General features: G+C 37.9%; 1 protein-coding gene across 6 annotated transcripts in view; it reads left to right on the top strand.

Annotated features, from left to right (window-relative positions):
- Positions 1-21,977, top strand: part of LOC101738242 (zinc finger protein 608) — a 141,120-nt gene extending 119,143 nt beyond the window's left edge. For 5 of the 6 annotated variants that reach the window (XM_012694263.4, XM_012694259.4, XM_038017811.2 and 2 more), the window contains 9 exons: positions 6,512-6,599; positions 7,611-8,334; positions 10,046-10,255; positions 11,208-11,321; positions 12,200-12,504; positions 13,596-13,749; positions 15,515-15,871; positions 16,309-16,453; positions 18,849-21,977. In XM_012694263.4, the coding sequence (XP_012549717.1) occupies positions 6,512-6,599; positions 7,611-8,334; positions 10,046-10,255; positions 11,208-11,321; positions 12,200-12,504; positions 13,596-13,749; positions 15,515-15,871; positions 16,309-16,453; positions 18,849-18,910 (2,159 nt within the window). In that variant the 3' untranslated portion in view covers positions 18,911-21,977. Of the gene's footprint in view, positions 1-6,511; positions 6,600-7,610; positions 8,335-10,045; positions 10,256-11,207; positions 11,322-12,199; positions 12,505-13,595; positions 13,750-15,514; positions 15,872-16,308; positions 16,454-18,775 lie in introns of all 6 variants that reach the window. The other variant, XM_004922449.5, reaches the window with a different exon arrangement.
- Positions 21,978-23,899: the final 1,922 nt, after the last annotated feature.

Raw genomic sequence — 23,899 nt, 5'->3', positions numbered from 1 at the left:
CGACTTCATCTTCATGATTATTTTATATATTTATTCAAACAAAAGTACATTAAATACCTACTAAATGACTGACTCAGTCATAAATCGTACAAAATCGATCTTATCTATTTATACCAAAGATAAATTCGATTTTGTAGAACGGAAATCGCCACTTTATTTCACCAAACATTTGTGAGCACACAAAAACATTTAGTTGCGACATATTGGGAATTTCTTAGAATATGTATTTAACCCCAATTCAAACTGAAATGTAATTTTAAAACACATATTTCGCGGGCACCGTGTACGGCTGTACTGAAGTCTTAAGCAAAATAAACAGCAATAAAAATGAATAATAAAAACGAAAACTATAAAACTGTTATTATTACAAACGATATTCGACGAACATAAAAACAAACCGAAAACCTACTACTATTTTATTTGTTTATCGTTCGTTAAAAGCAATTTTAAAACAGGGGATAATTAAAGCAGTTTCGAAATAATTAAGTCTTCATGAGTCGCTAATATGACACCAGCCACCCACCGGGGACTAGTGGCACCTGCCGGTTCACTGATTGCTACTGATACCGTATATAATTTATTTTTTGTTGTATCGTCGGTTACCCATCCGCCTAATTGATTTTTCATAATGCAGAAGTTCTCATTTGTCTCAACTCTTGTACAATGAATAAATAATTTCGGCCATCTTTATGAAGGGATACCGAAACAAAAGATTTACATAATTAGGTAAATCGAGTTTTTTATTGTCATTACATATTATTTCATATGTTTCGAATATTATAGATTCCATGGTCACGGAATGTTATTCGAGTCGACATTTGAATTTAGTGCTACATAGTAAAATATTTGAAACTTCGGAATTAATATAATGCACATAAAAACGTGACACCGTAAAAGTAGTTTTAATTAAGTCCACGACTCGCAAAAACAGAAGAATATACTAAAATAAAATAATTCATAAATATTTACATTAATTTAACTCTAATAAAATCGGCCATATCCCATATCCCCTTGCTCCAATTAAACTAGCATAAACAAAAAGAATATAAACATAATCTTGCCGCTCCTTCAACGTATTTAATGGTTGCTGATTAACATTGAATATTCATGGCTTACATAAAACCGGGAGTCAATGGGCCCCGCATAATTATTACTGTGGCGCTCATTACACAGATACCATCGCGAAATTAATAACGGTACATTCTTAATTACGATTTTAACACCTTTGTTTTTTCAAACGATACAAAGTAGGTAATCGAATTATTTTTAAAGTTTTTTTTTTAATCTATCGATGAAAAAGTATTAGATTGGATAATAAGCATAACTTTATAAGCGTACCAAGTGTAAATTTTATTCTATTTTAATTATTTTGATTTAGTAACATAGAAGAACTTTAGCATTCGTGCCATTAAGTACTATTGGGAATGTACCATTTATAGTTTTATCACATTAGAAAGACCAATTTAGGAACAAAAAACATGAAAAATAACCTAATTAAAAACTTACATCTTCACGATACTTAACTAAATTCAATTCATGTACATCTCGGCTTAATTTCAAATATATAAATGTAATTGCAGCCGGTATGTTTTTCACTTATCCTTTAAAGACATAAATACATTTTGCATTTAAAAAAAATAATCAACGCGATTGATTCTAAAACATTCAGTTCCAGTTTATTGACGGCCGCCATTTTAAAGCAGTTAAACTTGACGTCATAAAATACTCAACCATCACAATCTAGTTGGGATTAAATAAATAAATTCAATATATGTACTTAAATGTATCTTCATTCCATGATCCTCTTTTTAACACACACACATTCACAAATCATTTTCATTATTGGTTACGATTGTATCAGTAATAATTATTGGACGAGTTAATATTTTTCAACACATAATATCGACCTTAATCTAAAGCCTCACGGTTCAAATACGTTTATTCTGTATTGTACTGTTACATAATCATTATTATCTTCCACATTGATCGTGGAATCCATGAGAATTGCTGTCTGTTTTATATAAATGATTCGATTGCAACACTCCGGATGTTGGCCGCTGGACATTCAATGCTTATCGTAGAGATGGGATCGTCCATCATCGGGTCGAATATAAAATAGAACACAATGTAATATGAGAACTCTGTCCCGAACACATTTAGAGTCTCGGCACCCATCACACAATGCCGCTCCCTCGATCCGGCTCGTAATTATTATAAAACACGATAATAAATCACCATCTGCTCGCTTCTGTTGCCACTTTCCAAATTTATCCGCGCGATGGTCCCAGGGGCGCGCGCGGAGACCGGGGTAGGCAATTCACGCCCTTCCTCTTTCGGCTTATTTATTTTCGGCTAATGGCGCCGAGGAGCTTACGGAAATTAAATACTGTTTACAGTGAGACTCCGACCGCGTTATAATTTTATCACGGCCGCGCATGTAAACCGAGTTATATGAAGTTTGGTCGTAAGTACCTCGTCCGGGACGATGCCGACGCCGCTCGGAATTAATTCCTAAAACTTGGGTATATACACCGGAGCGGCATGGCGGTATCTTGCGCGGCTGACGTTTAAAAAACCCCTCGGAGACAGGTTTACGATGTTACATTCAGTGTACCGGTACGTGCTAACAATTAAACTCTGTCCACCCGAACCCAACACCTCGGAACCCGCTCCACTAATTAGTGGACGCACATTTATACTGTGCTTCGTAATAATAAACTTTAGTTTTACGTCTCTTTCGTGGATTCCGCGTGTTTTATATACAAAAACAAATATTCCCATCAAAATTTTCGTTGAATTTGAAAGGAGACTGTTAATTTCATAGCCCGAAATGGACTTCATTTGCTTAGAGGACCTTTTAAGAGCGCCAAGTTTGTTTTAGTCGGTCCGTGGGCGTTGAATGGATGTAAATGAAATCACCGGAACTTTGTTTGTCTCGGTGTGAGAAACAATGGAACGTGTGTGTGATGTAAGTACCGATGACAGACACGACGCCCCTACCGTGTTTATCGAACTTGATCGACAAATAACTCGAAGACAATGCGATTACGTTTTGATATCGCCACCAAAACTCGAAAGCGAATACGGGAAACCAGTTAGCGTTATCGAATGAGACAAAGGGTTAGGACAAACCATTAGACTGTTGATTACCCTAATCCAAGCGGTAATTAGCGCTAGTCAAACGAACCTATTTCAGCTCTCTGATCTCCTGGTGTGTTCGTCACCATCTTAAATGAAATCCAAACTAGACACTACGTTAATGATGAAGGATAATTCCAGGCTGTCATTATATAGTCCTAGAACTTTATTTATTAAACAAAAATAAATTGTGTTTACATTTACGGGTGAATGAATGTAGAATCCTTTTAATTAAGATACCAGTTGAAATGCTGGCACGTTATTATGCCAGCTGCCTCATTGTTTGCAGCTAAATATATTTACTTACATTATCAACTCAGACCGTAAAAAGTTTAATACTCGAAGATACACTGCGAATAATAAATTATTCAACGTTCGACCGTTTTAAGGACGTACAATTTTGTTATTAGAAAACAAATGTCATCGTAATTACAGTCGTATGTTACTAACGAGTGAGTTAATGACGGTGGCTGGCCATTAGTGACAGACAGACAAATCGAAGCGATTACACGCGACCAAACAACCGGTGGACCTCTAATTTAACTTTTCCGTGACTGGCGGCCCGTATTAACAATTTAAAAGGGAGTTTGCTCAACCCCTAAATAATAAAAGCGAGCGCGGCAAACGATTTCCTTTTTACACGAAACTCAGCCGTGCTCTGTACGTATCAATTTCTTTGTTAATTCGTGTTCACTTCTGGGCGCCTGGTACTTAAAGTTACCTTGTTATCTTTGTTAGAACAGGTTCCAAATTATTATTTCATTTTGGATTTAATATTTCAGTAGAGCTTAAAAGGTTAGCTAATAGTGAACTTTGGTTTTATTAAAAAGAAGAAAATAAAACTCCTAAATTAAAGACAAGAGAGAAATTGTTCAAAATTTACATTACAAAAATACGATTCTCAATTTCGTTATAAAATAAAAGGAATTTTTTAATTAATCTTTTCTTGAACGGAAGCGACCAAGTAATCCTATAATAACATTCTGCTTTTTATATTTCTAACGAATAATGAGCACGCGATGTAACCTTAACTTTATCACTTTGATTTAAGGCTGTTATTCGACTGATTGTCAAATTAATATTATGTCATGGCACAGATCTCGACAATAGCATCGTTCATTTCATGGTAATGGCTTATGGCGGAAAGCTTTATAATAAATATGTTATTGTTATATGTAACAAATAAATTAACTAACATTGATTATTATTAGTTTCTTCACGTGTGCTTGAGTAACAACTTTAGTTTAGTTTGTAAATAAAATATATTTAGAAATCTTTTGAAATCAATTAGATCGACTCAAAATTTATCTACTCATAAATTGCCTTTTAAATTGAACATGTCAAGTTTTTGAATTTACTTTTAAGCGAATCAATAAATTTTGTATTGAAGTCGATTTAATTGTTTGATAGAATTTTCGTTTTCATTATTGAAATTATTTCTGTAATAACATGTACGTATTCGTAGTATCACGCTGTATATGTAATTAGCGAGTAGATACATATTTTTGTAACATTAGATTGATACAATGTACCGTCCGAATTCGTCAATTTAATAAGCATTGGTGTGCGTAATTTTTTTTTTAAAAAGTTTTTTTGCTTCATTTTTTTCCCCCTATAAGCTGGTAGCCTTGAGAGGCTATTCCAGCGTAACCTTAACTAGTAGGTGAGCTCACGGGGCTCAAACCTGACGACGTTGCTAACACGAACCCTAGCAAGAGCCGTGCTTCGCAGAATCTACCATCGGATCGGAAACGCGACCCACTGAGAAGATCCGGCGAGAAACTGAGTGGGCTGGGTCTTAGTTGAGTGGACGAGCTCACGGTTCATCTGGTGTCAAGTGGCTACCGGAGCCCATAGACATCTACAGCGTAAATGCGCCACCCACCTTGAGATATGAGTTGTAAGGTCTCAGTATAGATACAACGGCTGCCCCGCCCTTCAAGCCGAAACGCATTATTGCTTCACGGCAGAAATAGGCAGGGTGGTGGTACCTACCCGTGCGGACTCACAAGACGTCCTACCACCAGTACGTATATGCAAATACGTTTCGTACCAAGAAATATAATATACACGAAAAAGATCTATTTGCATACACAGAGAGTAAATAAAACATTTGCATTGTAACTCAAATGTTTATTTTACGTTTACGAGTGCACTATGCATGTTCGGTTTGTGAAAATATTTTGTGTATATAATAATAACAAAGGAAACGGTCATTACTAAAACTGTAAAACATTTGAAACATTGTTGGCATAATACAAAGTCGTTAGCTGCCAACGCGCTGCGCGGAGCAGTAAAATATTTTGTTCTCGACGACCGCTAAATCGTCTTTCCGCATTAAAAGCGTACAATATCCAAAAATATTCGAAATTTAAGTTAATATGCGGAATCATTTGGTATCATACCAGTATTTTTCTCTAATAAATACTGTCAAAAGAGCGTAGTTTAGTTTTAGTCTTTTTTTGTTTGTTTTTAGTTTACCTATGTTTTGACTACTATTAACAAAATTAATACATAATTTTATCTTACTTTAAAAGACAGATAATGCAACTGGTAAAAAAAAAGCAAAGATGATTATTATTAAAAATATCACATGTTAAACCTTTAAAACACTCTCCTGTAAAATTAGTAAGTTTTGAGATTATACAGTTTTAATGCGAGAAGACGAACTGTTGTTTGGTTCATACGCAAGAATACATAACGAAATGACACGATTCGAACACACGAGACCCGCAAAATCCCATTTAACCCATTTACAATTTTAAAAGATACCTATTTACAATTCAACGAGGCGGCCGCGCGGGATCGACTCAGCGAAAGGCTCCCAAGGGATTAAAAAGGATCGCTCGAGACCCCGTTTTTATCTCAATTTGTTACCGTTGTTTACGAAAAACATAAGAGGACAAAGAGAGATTAACTCTCCCTGAATTACGCGATCTCTCGGTCTGCATACATTATAAATTCATGACGCTACGTCTAGTTAATACAATGAAAATAACTTCAGAGCTCCTCTTAAAAGAAAAAAAAAAAAAATTACTGGAATAGTCGGGGTGAAATTGATTAATTTGATTTGCATAAGTTAACACGGCAGCGCGTTCGGCAGGGGCGGCATAAAATGACGCGAACAACGCTTCTAAATATACGACCGAAGTCACGTTCCGGACGCGAGCTACCGCCAGCCGGATTGCGTCCCCGACATGCAAATTCGAAGCCGCCTCACAAATTGGATTTGAACAGTACAAGTCGACGTCGATGCATCAATTTCGTTAAAAACTTATCTCCTTACATACGCCTTAAAACTAATCTAATTCTTGAGTGATTCAAATCGCACGCGAACATTGAAGTTGAACATATTATGTTGTTATTGTTACAGGTGTATTAGTTGTAAACGTGACGTGGCGAGGGAAGACTTACGTGGGAACCCTACTGGATTGCACGCGACACGACTGGGCGCCACCGCGGTGAGTTATGTGATCAGCTAGTAATGTTAACGGAGATAGAATACTAATAATTTCGGAAAAATAATATCTTAAATGAAACGAGAGCCACAATCTTGGTTCGGTTGGGTCACGTATGTCTAAAATGAGTCAGCGGAACGACGTGAACAGAAATACCAAACACTGTTTGAGCTTTAGGAGCGTGAAACAATGTTAATGATATTTATGGCGTGTGCAGCGCGCTATGGAGAAAATCACTAGTTCATTAACATCGGGCGTCACAAAAACAATATCTTATCTTATTATATCTTTAAACGAGCAATTCTTGTATGTATATAATCTGAATCTAGGAAACGGCTCCAACGATTTTCATAAAATTCAGGGGATTTCGGGGGCGATAAATCGATCTAGCTACGATTTGTTTTCAGAAAATGTTGTCTTATTCGTGTTTTCAATAATTAACTCTTCCCGACATCTATTGGCGAATAATAATACTATTTAAAGACACGAAAAGATGGCGTTATCAAAAAAAAAAAACGAGAAAAGCTCGGTCATCATCTAGTCTATACTAATATTATAAAGCTGAAGAGTTTGTTTGTTTGAACGCGCTAATCTCAGGAACTAGTGGTCCGATTTGAAAAATTCATTGAGTGTTAGATAGCCCATTTATTGAGGAAATGCTTTAAGATATATAACATCATGCTAAGACCAATACAAGCGGAGCACCAATAAATAATGTTTCAAAATCGGGCTTTTTTTCCTTTTGAGCGCTTCCGCTGCGTGCGCTGCAGAAATGGTTAAAGTTTCGCTAAAATAATGTATAACAGAATTATTCCCTTTTAAAAGATCTAAAAAAAGTCCGCGACAGCATATGTCTATATGTTAAGGTTGGCTCGCTATAACGTTTTTTATGCTAACCAAATTTGTTCTAAAATAAAGCATTATTTGTGAACTATTCCACGCGGACGAAGTCGCGGGCAAAAGCTGGTAACAAATATAATTTAGATGTCGTAATGAGTAAATTAAATTTCTCAGGTTCTGTGATTCTCCAACGGAAGAATTAGATTCGCGCACACCTAAAGGACGAGCGAAACGTGGTCGCGGGGCGGCGCCCACGGACATGACGAATTTCACAGAAACGCGATCATCAGTCCACAGCAAACTCCGAAACGGGGGAGCGAAAGGCCGAAGAGCTTTGCCGTCACCCACTCCATTCACTCCGCCGAGACCGGATTCGAAAAGAAAAAGAAATTCAGAAGCGGACGAACGACCGCCCACGCCGAAGGCGAAGCGGCCGCCGCCTACGCCGTCGTCGCCGCCGCCCGACCCGATCCTTCTCGAGTGTCCCGAACCGAATTGTTCCAAAAAATACAAACACGCGAACGGTTTGAAATATCATCGATCACACGCACACGGTTCGCCCGATGAGGAAGACAAAGACGAGTCCAGCTCGGAACTGGAAGAGCCTGCGGTGGAGCCAGCTTCGCCGGCGTGTCCGCCGTCCGAGCCCGCCACGCCCGCCACCCCGGTCAAATCTCCAACTCCCGCAAAGTCCCCGGAATCTAAGAGCGAGAAGTCTCCAGAAAAGTCGCCAGAGAAGGTGGAGACAAATGCGGAGTCCCCCGCGCAGACAAGATTCCCAGAGGAGATGGCCGCGACGCCGGAAACACCTGCCCCCCCAGAGCGTGCGCATACCCCGCCCGCACCCCCTGCCACGCCGCCTGAGCCTCTGCCTTCCTTACAGACTACACAATTTAAGGTAAAACATAATGCTATTACTATTCAGTTTTAAGTCTGTCAGACAACAAAATGAGAAAAAAAACATATGATATAAGAAAAGATTCAAATGTCCTTCTTCAAACGAGGCTTGTGGAGAGTATCGAGCGGTAGGCAGCGGCTTGGCTCTGCCCTTGGCATTGCTGAAGTCCAGTGGCGACGGTAACCACTCACCATCAGGTGGGCCGTATGCTCGTCTGCCTACAAGGGCAATAAAAAAAAAGATCAAAAGCAGCGTAAATCTGAAAAGTACATATTCCCTTCTTAATACAACGTTTATCAGACGGCACAGTCAAAGCACTCCTCAAAATTATCACTGATAACAGCGCACATACATATATTTTACGATGATCGATTAGGCTGTTCTAAGATTTATACCAGTAAATAATTTAGCTTTGTAATCTTTGTACTATTTATTACGTGCACGTTTTGTACATGTGTTTATGTTTTTTGTTTAGTTTTTGCCTGGAGGATATTATACGATGCGAACGTGCAATAAATTAATAATATGTACTGTACTCAAATATATTGGTTTAATTAAATCTAGATATTGATTAGGGTACATATTTTTTGTAATAATACTAGTTACGGAGCACCTTTAATTATTTTCGAGCTTGTTTGGTTGCACGAGCTGACGGCCTATCAGATGTTAAGTGGTTTTCGAATGCTATGATACTGTAATGAAATGTCTCACGGGCATGATTATCGTAACGTAAATGCCGTCACCCACACTGAGACATGAGGTTTAAGACTCTGCTAACGGAAACTTATGACTGCTTCGTGGTAGAAATGGGAAGGATGGTAGAACTTACCAGTGGCAGCTTTAATATACCTAATTGGTATGTGATTATCAACTATCTTTAAATATATGTACAAGCAAACTGAATCCAATTAGCTACGTTAGTTGTAAATAAAAACTTCGGTGTCTTAAGCTGCTTTCTGACTACGCTATAATATAATAGCATATAGTATATAGGTCATAGCACAACAATATCGCGCACCGTACATTGTTATGGACATGCTCACACTGTACTCATACCCGATCCTGTGAACCGAATGGTGAACAGTCGACGTCGCCCAAAGCACGTCATTACGGATCCTCCCGATCCATTAACGGTGCTTTTAGGCACCACAAGCACAGGTCACCGTCCTCGTCAAACCCGTCGCTTGCGACGAAGGGCTCGACGAGTAAATCAACCTATAGACATAGCCCACTGAGTCACTGAGCTTCTCGCCGGATTTTCACAGTGGTTCGCATTTCCAATCCGATGGTAGATTCTGTGAAGCACTGCCCTTGCTAGCGCCAGTATTAGCACCACCCCCGGTTGAGCTCCATGAGCTCACCTATTAGCTCGGTGAATCTAGAATAACCCATCGAGGTTACTAGAATAGGTAGGAGAAATAAATATAGTATACGCTGCTATACTATATGGCACTATAGCAGGGGTGGGCAAATATTTTGATAGTCTGGCCACATTGCGGATGAAAATTTGACCTTGGGCCAAACAGTTTTTTTTCTAATTTTAAGTATAGTATTTGCTAAGGATGTCAATTAATGAATTTTAAAACCAACATTTTTGAATCAAAATATTTATTTATCCCATTTGCACAGGCCTGCACTATAGTATAGCGTAGTTTGAAAGCTGCTTTACGCACAGAGACGATGTATTTGAAACCTCTGAATGGCATTCCAGGTGAAACCTAGATCAGCGTTGATGCCGTCAGAGGATCGTAAGTCCACGGAATCTCCTCCCGGCGAGTCCCCGGGTAAGCGCCGGGCGCGGCGCTCGCCGACCCCCGGGGTGCGGTCGCCGGCCTACTCCGACATCTCGGACGACGCGGCGCCCCCCGACGGAGCCCCCGATACGGACACCACCCACAGACCCTTCCCCGTCTACCACCAGGTACTTGTCGGCGTTAAGCCAAGGTTTTCACACATAAGTTATTTTACAATGAAAATACAATACAATTCTATAAAACTTTAACTTTAACATTACACGTTTATTATTATTATTACAATTTTTTTTATTGCTTAGATGGTTGGACGAGCTCACAGCCCACCTGGTGTTAAGTGGTTACTGGAGCCTATAGACATCTACAACGTAAATGCCGCCACCTACCTTGAGATAAAAGTTCTAAGGTCTCAGTATAGTTACAATGGCTGCCCCATTCTTCAAACCGAAACGCATTACTGCTTCACAGCAGAAATAGGTAGGGTGGTGGTACCTACCCGCGCGGACTCACTAGAGGTCCTACCACCAGTATCGTTCGTTCCTTTGTTCTCCCACGAGAGAGTCGGGAAGTGAAGGAACAAATCGTTAAATTTGTGGAAATTATGTTATGTATAAATAAATATGCATGTGCATATATATGGTGTATGTGTATGTATGTATATACCTATACACATGTATATTTCACTGGGTTGGTACATCGCGCGTAATTTGTTTCCAAATGATTCTTGTCCACCTGGTAGAGATCGCTCTTAGCGATAAGACCGCCAATTATACTTTTTTTGTATTTAATGTATCTCATTGTTTACTAATTTTTTTATGTACAATAAAGAATACTCTCTTCCTCTCTCTTCTCTCTCTCTCTCTCTCTTTCTCTTCTCTCTGTGTCTCATAAGAAAAAACATCTTTAGCTATATAAATAGGGTAGACCTAATTAAAATCAATTAAAAATATTGAATTGTTGACCAAATAAAACGGACCTTTAATTACAAAGCGAAGTGTCGCTTAAACCAAATAGGCTTTCACCCGTCGACATTTTTCAATATAAAACAACTTTACTGCCGAAGCCGCGGGCTCAGCTAGTGTTCGCATCAATCCGTCGGCTTAATTTAACCTCTCACTACAGTATTACGGTCAGCCGTCGTATCTACCGCCGAGTCACCCGGCGACAGGACCGCCTCCTACCGGGGACAAGAGCAAAGAAGATCCGTCCAAAGGAGATTCTAAAGGAGACCATAAGGTGCCGATTATTTTCATATACAGACATTTATTCGTAAATTCAGACGTTCATTGTAGATGACGATTTTTGTCTGAGAAAAAAAAAACATGTAGAATCATTTAGTTTTATTTTATTTTAATTTTAGACAGAGATCAATCACTACGCGTCATTAAAATTGTATAATTAAAACTCCTTTTCCAAGACAGACTATGCCTAATTAATTACCTCGAAAAATTATATTAAGCTATTGCATATGTTTTATCGCGGGCTTTGAACGCAGCGACCGAATCATGAAATTCCGTAACGAAAATAAAACCTAACACCCCCACTCCGCCTACTATGTAGCTCGCATTCAACACATTCAAACGTTGCGCTTTTGTAGTGTTTGTGAAGAAGCGCGCGGCATGACGTCGCAGTACATGCACATCATGAAAAGTCTGCCTATCACTCTCTCACGCGGTCTGGCTTATGAGTGTGAAGGGGACAGCTAATGTTTTGCTTTTGTTAATGTTTATAAATATAGCGTGGTCTTATTTTATTATTGTTTTAATATTAAATTATTATTGTCTAATTATAATTGCATAAGTTGATAAAAAGTGCTATGCAATAGCTTTACCTCGAGTGCCACAAGTTTTATTTATTTTACAATTATTACTTCAAAACGTTCAATATTTAATATGATATACTTCATAGAGTTTATATGACACTCGTGTGAACTACCACATTTTTTTCTACCATTACTCGAATTCCGAACCCATGTTCATTGATAGGGAGAGGTCGCACGACTTGTATCGGCCAAAAGGTTACAAAATTCAATTTTAATTCATTCATAAATACATCTTAAATTACATATAAATACATTCTATATTCGTTTGAACATCCTCCTCTATATATAACAGGACGGCAAAACCGATAACGGACCGCAAAAGGTGCTTCCGCAACATTTCTACCCGTACAATTACGTACCGAATTTTCCGTACAACGTGGAACCGGGGACGCCTTTGGAAGACAAGAGCAAAGAGACTGACCGATCGAAGACAACGCCCAGCCCTTTGGACAAGAACAAGCCCAGGGAGGGGAAAGACAACCAGAACAGACCGAACGACAACCATCAGATCCTCAAAGAGAGTATTGAGATGAAGGCGCAGATGGGACCGTACGCGTTCCAGAGGCCTCCGCACGGGAGGGAAGAAGAATTGAGGAGGTGAGAGAGCATTTTATAATTGAGGCTGTCAGCATTTTTTTTTCCTACCTAACCTGAGAGCCTTGAGAGGCTATTTCAGCGTACCCTTAACTAGTAGGTGAGCTCACGGGGCTCAAACCTGACGACGTCGCTAAAGCGAACCCTAGCAAGAGCCGCGCTTCGCAGAATCTACCACCGATTCGGAAACGCGACCCACTGAAAAGATCCGGCGAGAAACTCAGTGGGCTGTGTCTGAGGGTTTATTTACTCGTCGAGCCCTTCGTCGCAAGCGACGGGTTTGACGAGAACGATGTAAAAGTGGCCTAAGCCACAATTTTCCATAATCGTGCTTATAGCAATTTATTTAAAACATAATTAATTTCGATGCAAATACGGTTTATCCCTAGTTTCACGCATAGATAACAGATGGCTTTGTAAACATTGTTTTTGCGCATATTGTTTTTGGCTACGAAGCCATGTAAAAGTAAATTCATACCTCATGATCTCCATACTAACTATAGTAAGCTTAGGTCACTTTTACGCTGACGGCCTCAATTGTAGGCTTATCTTTGAAGAATTTCATAGGACGCAGTACATACGTTAATTTTTTAATTTATTTTTATTGCTTTTTTGGGTGGAGAAGTGCACGGCCCACCCGATGCTAAGTGGTTACCAGGGTCCATAGACATCTACAACGTAAATGCCGCCACCCACCTTGAGACATGAGTTCTAAGGTCTCACTTTTAACTATGGCTGCCCCGCCCTTTAAGCCGAAACGCATTACTGCTTCACGGCAGAAATAGGCAGGGTGGTACCTACCCGTGCGGACCTACCCGCATATCTATATTTGTTCTTAAGCGATTGTTTAGTCTCTATACTAACGATTTAGAACATCTCACTCGTGATTTAATTATTTATTAACCAGACGAATAATGACTTTATCACATAGTAATAAAGTTTAAATTATAGGTTACCGCATCTATACTATTTGCGATCATTTTTTATTGCACGTGTATTATTCGTGGCCTATCTTATTAAATAGAAGCTGAACAGATATATTATTATGGCCGACGATGCGAAGTCAGTGTTTTTATTTTAAAAAAATATTGCAGATATTACATGAGCTTAGAGCAAAGAAGAAAAGACGGTGGGGGCGACTCGAAGCCTCCGAACCAGGGAGCAGGGGTCCCTCCCAGACCGGCGCCGCAGCCCGCGCACAAGTCCTCTGGAAAAGATAAAGACGAAAAACCCAAGGACGACGTTAAAGTGAGTTAAAATTTTATTTTTACTAGAGGTCCCGCAGTAGACGAAATTCGACTATAATTAATTGGAATTGTAAGTTTGTACCCTATTATGATTGTATTTTATACTTCTGTAATCACAAATTTCGCCAAGACTACACTATATTAACACAAAATATTAACAAAGACAAACAATATTTAATCTCAATTTGACAACAGACGTCAAGAACAAAAGTTTGACAATAAATAGTATGCATGCGTGTGTGCGTCAAATACATGGTATGTAGTGTGTGTAATGTTTTCTTTATTGATTTAATTTATCTTTTATGCATTATTAAAAAAAAATATTAGCATTGTGCACTTCTTCTCTGTATTCTCTATAAGTGTGGAAAATTTCATACTCCTCCGTCCGGGCAATTTTCATAAAAAGGGATACAAAGTTTTTGCTTCACGTATTAATATATAGATATCGGCCCTTAGGGATATGACAAGCTCACAGTCCTGATGATGAATCCAGCCTTTAGTGCCACTAATGGCATTGACATCGCTTCATGAGTTCCATCGGTCACTTAAGTCATGACAAGAAACAAAACAAATAAGAGTGTCGTGCCAGAAAGAACTCGAATCAAAATTAAAGAGAGAGTTGACGAATTAGGTGATCACAGACAATAAGTTACTAATGGAGGAAAAACGCCATTGTCTTTTGTTTCAGTTTCATTACTTATGACGTCATTCGAGTCAAAATTTTTTTTTTTAAGAGATTTTCTGACCTGGTAACTGAGACCTTTAAGTCATGTCTTATTTTAATCTATATTCTTAATTTTATGAAAAATGATATTATGGAGTGAAATGAAATGAAAATGATTAATTTGAGACATTAATCAACTAGAATGAAATTAAATGAGATGATATGAGATGAAATCTAATCTCAGTAAAATGGTGGTCATTTACTAAGATTTTTCAATGGACTTTTTGGAGGATCCCGAGAAGTTACGTCCAGCGGCTTTGTTTCATTTTCCCACATTTGTGCACTTTCACAGATATTAAACGGTTAATAAACCACCATTATTACACATTTAAACCCGAAGAAACACTAAATAGACAAAATAAAACAAATCACACAACTTCACTCCTCGCGTTCCCGCCAAAAAGTCATTCGAGTCTAAAAAGATGAGCTAATTATAGAATATACACGAATACAAAACTATTAGTTACTAATGACACATTATGCGGTATGGTTTCTGTCAAAAATGTTATCAGATTTTATATATTAATTAAACATTTCGCAGAGATACTGATTGAATAATCTTTTCAATTTAATTAGCATTCTTTATAGCTAATTCGTTTTTAGATTAGTTTATTATTATCATTGTTTTTTCCTACCTAACTTGATAGTCTTGAGAGGCTATGTCAGAGTAACCGGGCGAGTAAGTGAGCTCACGGGGCTCAAACCGGGAATGTTACCAACACTGGCCCTAACAAGAGCCGTGCTTCGCAGAATCTACCACCGGATCGGAAACGCGACCCACTGAGAAGATCCGGCGAGAAACTCAGTGGGTTGTGTCTATGGGTTAATTTGCTCGGACGGATAAGGACGGTACTTGAGGAACCTAAAAGCACCCGTAATGGATCGGAAGGATCCGTAATGACGTGCTTAGGGCGACGTCGACTGTTTACCATTCGGTCGATTGTTATCAGGTAGCATAACATACAAATTTTAATACCTTGTGGTAGAATTGAACATCCTTTTCATGTTGTGAGTGTAAAAACGATATCATATTAATTCGCAGGTGAAGCAAGAAGGTCAGAAGCCGACGACGGAAACGCAAGGGCCGCCGCCCCCGCCCACGTCGCAGTACTACCTGCCGCCCTACATGCAGGGCGGGTACGGCGCCCTGCAGTTCGAGCCGGTGTACCGCGGGCCGCTGTCCCCCATGCTGGTGGGCGGGTACGGCGCCGGCTGGAGCGTGCCGCGGTACCCGGCGCCCGAGGACCTGTCCCGCCCCGCGCCGCCCAAACTGGACCTGCTGCCCCCCGCACACGCGCCCTACGCCTATCCGCCCCACACCGGCCATCCGCCCCACGCGCCCCACGCCTCCCACGCGCCCCATACGCCGCACGCGCAACACAAAATCCACGAGCTGCAGGTCGGTTTGCTAACTAGAGTTGTCAACTTAATATATAACTAAATAAATTTGAATCTTTTGACAGTCTTTGCAAGTAAAGAATTTATCGTTGTTTTAAAAATTGTAATTAATTATTTATGTAAACGAGTGGTCAGATCGTTGCCAACACTAACTTGAACGCTATCCACATTGAGTCAAAGTCTTAGTTGCAATGTTTGTCCTACCCACAAACGGGCTCGGTGCAGTGCCGAACTACAAATGAAGCCTTTTACAAACGAGCCTTGTGGAGAGTATTAAGCGATAGGTAGCGGCTTGGCTCTGTTCCTGGCATTGCTGACGTCCATGAGCGACGGTAACCACTTACCATCAGGTGAGCCGTATGCTCGTCTGCCTGTTAGGTCAATAACAAAAAAGGTAATATTTGAGGTCGGTGGTTAATCTGTGACGTGTACGTACAGGAGCACGCGAAGTCTCCGTCGGGGAAGCCCCGCGCCGACGCCCCCAAGGAGGGCGCACGCTCGCCCCCGCCGCAGCGGCACGTGCACACGCACCACCACACGCACGTCGGGCTCGGCTACCCGCTCTACCCGCCGCCGTATCCCGGTCGGTACAATACTTATATACTCTAACATTCTAGCTATACTCCGGGCGCGAAGCAGGAAGAATTTCGTACGTTAAAGGCTTCGTCAAACAGAATGCGCACTGAGCGCGCGTCAGAGCGTTAAACTGACGGCGCGCTATGACGCCGAGACGTGTTGTACTACTGTGGTAATATACTGTCAAACAGAGCGCCAGCGCTATAAGTACGCAACGCTCGGTCGCGGCTTTAGGACGCTTTGACGTCAGGCGTTGTAATTTTTTACAAATTTCATTTAGCGTCCAAGTGAATGTGTATTAGAATACTGGATAATGCCCGAAAAATTGATAGAATTAGTTAGAAAATACTCATGCTTATACAATGCCACATCTGAATCACTCGACATCTTAATACTTTTAAATTTTCATACTGCTATCGAAAGGCACTATGATTTGGCGAATGCGTTGCGTCAAGGAGCGTTAGGCTCATCTGGTCAATTTGTGTGACATGAAAAGAGCGCGACGTTAAAACGCAGCGCTAAGTACGCGTTCTGTTTGACGAAGCCTTTAACCTGTTATTATTACCTGTCTTTGTCACTCTCGCGTAAATATAATGAGTCTCGCTCGCGCAGATGCAATGACCGCCGTCCTTAGGGATTGTAAACCTTTTATCTGAGACGGTAAAGTTTGTTCTTGTTTGCATGTTGGCATGTTGTGAAAGAGGGTCAAAACTCAATACCAATCGTACGTGGTCGATGAGATAGCAAAAGCAGTTGGTGTGGAGGTATTGAGATTACCCCCGTACCACTGCGAATTGAATCTGATCAAAATAGTGTGGGCAGGCGTCAGGTGCATCTGGCCCCGGAAAAATACAACATTTAAGATGGCGGATGTTAAAAAGTTGTATAAGGAGGTTTTAGGCAACATTTCAGCAGAAAAATGGCAGAATTGCACCAGTCACGTAAAAAAAAAGGAAAATAGAAATTAGGTAGACTAGATGATCATTTAGGTTAGAAGTTAGGAAATTAAATTAGACAAAACTGTTGATACTTTTGTAATAAATGACTGGCGATGCGTCGTCGGAAAGTAGTAACTCTGATACAGAGGAATCGGATTGTGATTTTTTTATTTTAATTTTTTTATTTCTGCCCATTTAGTAATTGTAACTCGATTTTTATAACTGTTATAATATAAAATCTTAATAAATAATTTCTTGTAATAACAATAATTTATTTAATAAGTTACTAAATTTTTTTCTTGTTCAAACATTTTATGTAAACCGCACTTAATACAAAAACGTTTGTGACCAGTGTCCGTAGGTAAAGACGTCATTGTACTATATTCAATACGAGGGTAATAATATGTTAATTTTCAACTGAGAACTGTTTTGTATTGCACGATTCATAAAAATAAAATATGTTGCATTTTAACATTTTTAAAAAAAATAGGAAAAAAATAATTAATTTAGGTAATATGAGGGTAATATGTTAATTCTCAATTGAAGTGTGTGTTGAATTCCACGGTTCTTAAAATTATACGAATTATTAGTTTAAATTTGTCGATACGATAGGCAGGGGACTTGGCTGTGCCCCTGGCATTGTTGAGGCTCACGAGCGACGGTAACCACTCACCAACAGGTGGGCTGTATGGCCAACTGCGTAGAAAAAAAAGAAGGAAAGCCTTTTTAGTTAGTGGGGATTTTAATTGGACGTACATATATATACCACTCAAATTTCCATGTAATATTCTTAAGAGTATCCTAGTGGTGCAATTCTCATACCCGATCCAGTGGACCGAATGGTAAACAGTCGACGTCGCCCTAAACATATCATTACGGATCCTCCCGATCCATTAACGGCGCTTTTAGGTACCTCAAGCACAGGTCACTGTCCTTGCCGAACCCGTTGCTTGCGACGAAGGACTCTACGAGTAAATTAACCCATAGACATAGCCCACTGAGTTTCTAGCCGGATCTTCTCAGTGGGTCGCGTTTCCGATCCGGTGGTAGATTCTGCGAAGCACTGCTCTTGTCAGTGTTAGTAAAACTCCCGGTTTGAGCCCCGCGAGCTCATCTACTAGTTCGGTGAATCTAGAATAACCCCTCGAGCTTACTAGAATAGGTAGGAAAAAAAGGTGCAATCAGGAGGGATTTTTTACGAATACCGCCCTTAAAATCTTGATTATTATTGTTATGATTATACCAAATAAGTAAATAGAGTATTCTTAATAAATTTTAATTTTTTAATGCGAAAATGATTGGTTTCGCTTTGTAGATTTAAATTTAAATGTTTCGATATCGTCTGTGGTGGTCGCAACGTGTGTCGTAATCTGTAGTGTGTTGGGTTGCAGGCGCGCGATAGCAGTCCTCGCGCCGCGTAGGTAGGACGCCGCACTGAGAGTAACCGAAGATTGTGTGTTGCAGCGGCGGCGGTGTTGGCGAGCACGCAGGCCGTGGTCAACTCGTTTCCGACGCCGCCCAAATGAAACGAGGGGCCGCGCAAACAATGGAGCCTTCCCAGAGACGCCGCCCCGCGTCACCCCCCGCCCGCCCTCCGCTCCGAACTGACGCGGCAGTGACGCGACCGCGTAGTGAACTTAACCGAGAACAATTTGCCGGATAATTGAAACAATGATCTCGCGTGACCCACGGATATGTGTATGTGATGTGCGCTTTGAATGTTCTAGAATGTTTCCGGATAGTTACCCGCGATAGGGACCGAGTGCGAGGGGGCGCGAGGCGAGGACCGGCCGAGCGCCCCCCCGAATGAACCTTCACTAGTGGAAGCACAAACTAGTACTTGTATATATTAGTGTTATGTGTAAACGATAATAATTAACGTTCCGTTAATAATTTAATGTAATATAAAACGTCGAAGGGTTTGTTCTCCACGCCGGGCGTCGTACTGAAGATTGAAGCCCCCCCGAAGGACCGAATCGAAGTGATCACGGACGATACCTTTATTTATGAATACAGCATTCCACAGAGACGAGAGCGAACGTAGTTTATAAAAAATTAAATATCGATTAATGTTTAGGTAATGATAGTGCACCGTGAGAGCGTCAATGTGATCGTAATAATATGAACGTAGCGTGCACAAATCGTATTATGTCTGATAGTGAGGAATCATTCAATGTATCGTAGAGAGCATCCTATAGATTTGTGGAGTGTTTGGACATCGCTGTGCGTGTGTTTGTCTGTCTGGCTTTTAAAAGTTAATGTAAAAAAAAAATTAATTAATCTCATAGTCCGATATTCTCTGATACTAAATCCGGTTTCTGTTTGTGTACCACACAATTGCACTTAAACGCATTTAATGGTACTATTAAAGAGCGTTGCTTCTCAACCATTGAGCTATAGAATTTTAGTAAGAAAGTTCACTAAGAAAACCCATTAATGTATTGGTTTCGTTTAATAAGTACAAAACGAAATTTTAAATTATTTTGTTCAAAAATTTTAAATAAAATTGAAGATAATCTATTTTTAAATAATTATGTATAGTTTTTTCTTCAAATTTCATGACGTCGTGACGTCACGTCTGAAAGAGGCCGAACTGTTTCCACAGTATATATAATTATATTAAAGAATATCTATGGTTTCCAACCTAAACAAATTTTTTTATTACTATATACAATTACCTCCGATCCTCATTTATGAATGGTAACGCTTAATGAGAAACGGTATGGTTCATTTAAAATACTCCAAAAAAATTTTGGGCGACTCTTGAAGAAGTTTCGAGGACGCATTTCAGTCACATCATAAATGTAAATGAGCTCACTTATATTTTTGGTGATAATTTAAATAAAGTTCATTCGTTTCGCATATGTCTTTCTACTACTGCACTTTGGTTGAGAAGCGATGTTCTAAAGCATTATGTTGGACGTTACTGTGTATTAAATGAAGTCTCCCCGCAGCGCCGTTGGGCTGACGTTTCCCTCCCTAGTCTTCCAATTGGTTCGTTTGAAAGATCCTGTGTGTTCACGTGAATAATTTTCATAATTGATTATTACTTTAAATTGTACGCAATGTTACGTGTCTGAAGTGTTATAATCGAGTGTGTCGGCTAATGTTGCGGCCCTCTGTCACACTTCAATTTAGTAGACATTATCATAGAGATTGACCTATTGTAGTTAAATAATGGTATTATTTTCATGACATTTTAGTCAATGTACGCGCGTACCTGTTTTCTTGTGTATTAAAACAATGTTTCGTAGAGAATTCGGGGCCTAAACGTGTTGATGCAAGCGACAGTTCCGTAAAGAACCAGTGATCGTTAATTTTCTTGTTATAATAATTCTTAGTCGATACCTACTTAATGTTTAAAATAGAAAAAAAGACTGTTGTAAAAGGCCAATATTGTATATTGTGTTACACATTTAATTGCTTCCAAACAATGTTGTAAATTTCGTTCCATATTTTAGTAGATTATTTTATCTATATTTGATTCCGCAAAGTAAGGACTTATGAAATATTAGTTTCTTTTAAAATAATTTAGATCTTATGATTTTTTTTAATAGGCAAATGTGTGGCTTTGAAGTTTCTTTAATTAAAACTGTATTAATTAGCTAAACTTGAACATATCCACTTAGTGAATCTTGTCTGTATCGAATTGTCTCAGTTGTATAGGTACATAAACATTTTTACAACACTGTTTGATAATAATGAGATTATTTACAAACTGTATGCGAACATTTGTCATCAAAAGTGGGCGTACAGTCATCTTTAATTTTAAATCTGCTTCAAATGTTAGTTGAAAAGAATTGTGTTTTGGGATTTAAAAGCTTTCAAGCCGCTTATTTCAAAATGTCGAATCAAATGTCAATCTTTAACGTTTTGATTTGTTTCAAAATTGCTAATTTGATAAAATAGGTAAAATAGGTATTTTTAGACAGGACTCTATTTGTTTTCTTGTTATATATTTGTAAAACACTTTTTCTTTTTTCAACTAATATTGGATACAAGAGTTACCACTCAAATATAATGAAATAACAAATTCTCACTTTGAATCAATATAAAATTGTTGTTAATGATGGCTTACGCCTACCTTATGATTAAGGTAGTGTTCAAAATGATTGATGACGAAAAATCTACATCCAAATTGTTTGCAAATCTTCAATAAAAGAAGCATTGGAACGCGAAATGAAAACATGATTTCAGACGATTTTATGCTTTTCTCTTTTAATAGCACGATCTGAGAAATTCAAATTCGACTTTAAACTCACAGTACTCATTTCCTTTCTATGATTGTTTGAAGAGTGAGTGTTTAATTAGATTGAGAGACGGGTTGATCTCAAAAACGCTCGACATTGTACGGATGCATAGACTGAGTTTTTATTTTAATCCTCACGCGACGCAAATTACGCTTTCCTATGGTTCGACTTACCAGTGTCTGATGTGTGTAACATCATTGTATTTATAAATGTAATTTGTATGGACATTTGTGTATTATTATTTTTTTGATGTAACTATAAAGCCAAGTTTGATTTTTATTAGAAAAGAATTCGAGACGTTGGAAAAAAAGGAATAATAAAAATAACATTATTTCTTAAAAAATGTGTTTTATTTTAGTTTCATAATTAAGAGTAAGGTTAAAAATGTGTTATGAAAAACTTGATAAAAAAATTCTATGACTGGTTTGAATAAATCGAATTTACAAATATAAACTTATTTCATATTGCCAATACATAAAATATAAATATATTAGTCTAGTCGACAAGTTAAAAATGGTGTTAATTCGACATACTACTGCTAAAATTATGTGGTTTAGTTCATTCGATTCGGAATAATGTCTAGACCATTGTGCTAAAAAATTGAATTAGCACATAAAAAATTCCAAAAGTTATTAACAATTAAACACCTTCAAAAAATAGCGTTTCGTTTATTGCTTATTGTCCGTAAACTATAAATATTTACGAAATTTGAAAAAAAGATCCTTAAAGAGGAGGAAATTTAGTAAAAAAAAGTTCCAACTCCCGGAACTGTAGCTCCATTATTTATAATTTTAATTTAACGCTGAAAATAGCCCGCCACGCGCCATTGTTAGGTTGCGCGCACGGCCTCGAAAGTGAGTACTTCACTTAAAAAAATTTTTTTCAAGTACTTAAAGTTAATAGAAAAATCTAAAAAAATTATTGCATACTCTAAACACTAAAAAATTTATTCCCGTTGGAATTTTTTATAAAAACATATTTTTCAATATTCTAGACGATTGTTAATTAAGAATATTTTTTCCAATTTCCATCATCCTTCTAAACTAAAAAAAATGTTTAAATAATTACCTTAAAATTATTTCGCTTCGTGGACCTCTTCTTATAAATATATTAAACAAGATTGCGTCGTCTAAGTTATGAAATTGTTAATATTTTGTTAATAATAATTTTTTTAAGTTAAAAAAAGAAAAAGCACAATTATGTTGTAAAGAAATTTTTTTTCTTTATTTATTATTATATTTTCGTTTTTATGTCAATAAAAGACATCTTTTAATTGAAAAAAATATTTTTTTTCTAAAAATCATAATTGACAGTTCTCTATAAAATTGTAAAAAAATATTTTTCAAAAATATATAAATAGTCCATTTGTTAACAAAATGTTTATAAACAAATGGATAAAAAAATCATTTTTTAACTTAAAGAAATTATTATTAACAAAATATTAACAATTTCATAACTTAGACGACGCAATATTGTTTAATATATTTATAAGAAGAGGTCCACGAAGCGAAATAATTTTAAGGTAATTATTTAAAAATTTTTTTTAGCTTAGAAGGATGATGGAAATTGTAAAAATTTTTCTTAATTAACAATCGTCTAGAATATTGAAAAATATGTTTTTATAAAAAATTCCAACGGGAATAAATTTTTTAAAGTGTTTAGATTATGCAATAATTTTTTTAGATTTTTCAATTAACTTTAAGTACTTGAAAAAAATTTTTTTAAGTGACGTACTCGCTTTCGAGACCGTGCGCGCAACCTAACAATGGCGCGCGGCGGGCTATTTTCAGCGTTAAATTAAAATTATAAATAAAGGAGCTACAGTTCCGGGAGTTGGAACTTTTTGTTACTAAATTTCCTCCTCTTTAAGGATCTTTTTTTCAAATTTCAAAAATATTTATAGTTTACGGACAATAAGCAATAAACGAAACGCTATTTTTTGAAGGTGTTTAACTGTTAATAACTTTTGGAATTTTTTATGTGCTAATTCAATTTTTTTGCACAATGGTCTAGACATTATTCCGAATCGAATGAGCTAAGCCACATAATTTTAGCAGTAGTATGTCGAATTAACACCATTTTTAACTTGTCGACTAGACTATATATTTGCCAGAGCCCATCAGCCAACGTTTTACGAAACATATTTATCCTTAAATTTTACTTTAAAACTTAAAATGTATCTAGAAGTAGGATTTTTTCGCAACACGTGACGTCACAGAAGCTATGACAGTTCAGTATAAAAAAAAAAAATGAACAATAAAATGT

Source organism: Bombyx mori, chromosome 19 (genome assembly GCF_030269925.1).
Source record: "Bombyx mori chromosome 19, ASM3026992v2".
Taxonomy (NCBI): domain Eukaryota; kingdom Metazoa; phylum Arthropoda; class Insecta; order Lepidoptera; family Bombycidae; genus Bombyx; species Bombyx mori.
The sequence above is the reverse complement of the archived record's forward strand: the minus strand, read 5'-3'. Positions and strand labels throughout refer to the sequence as shown.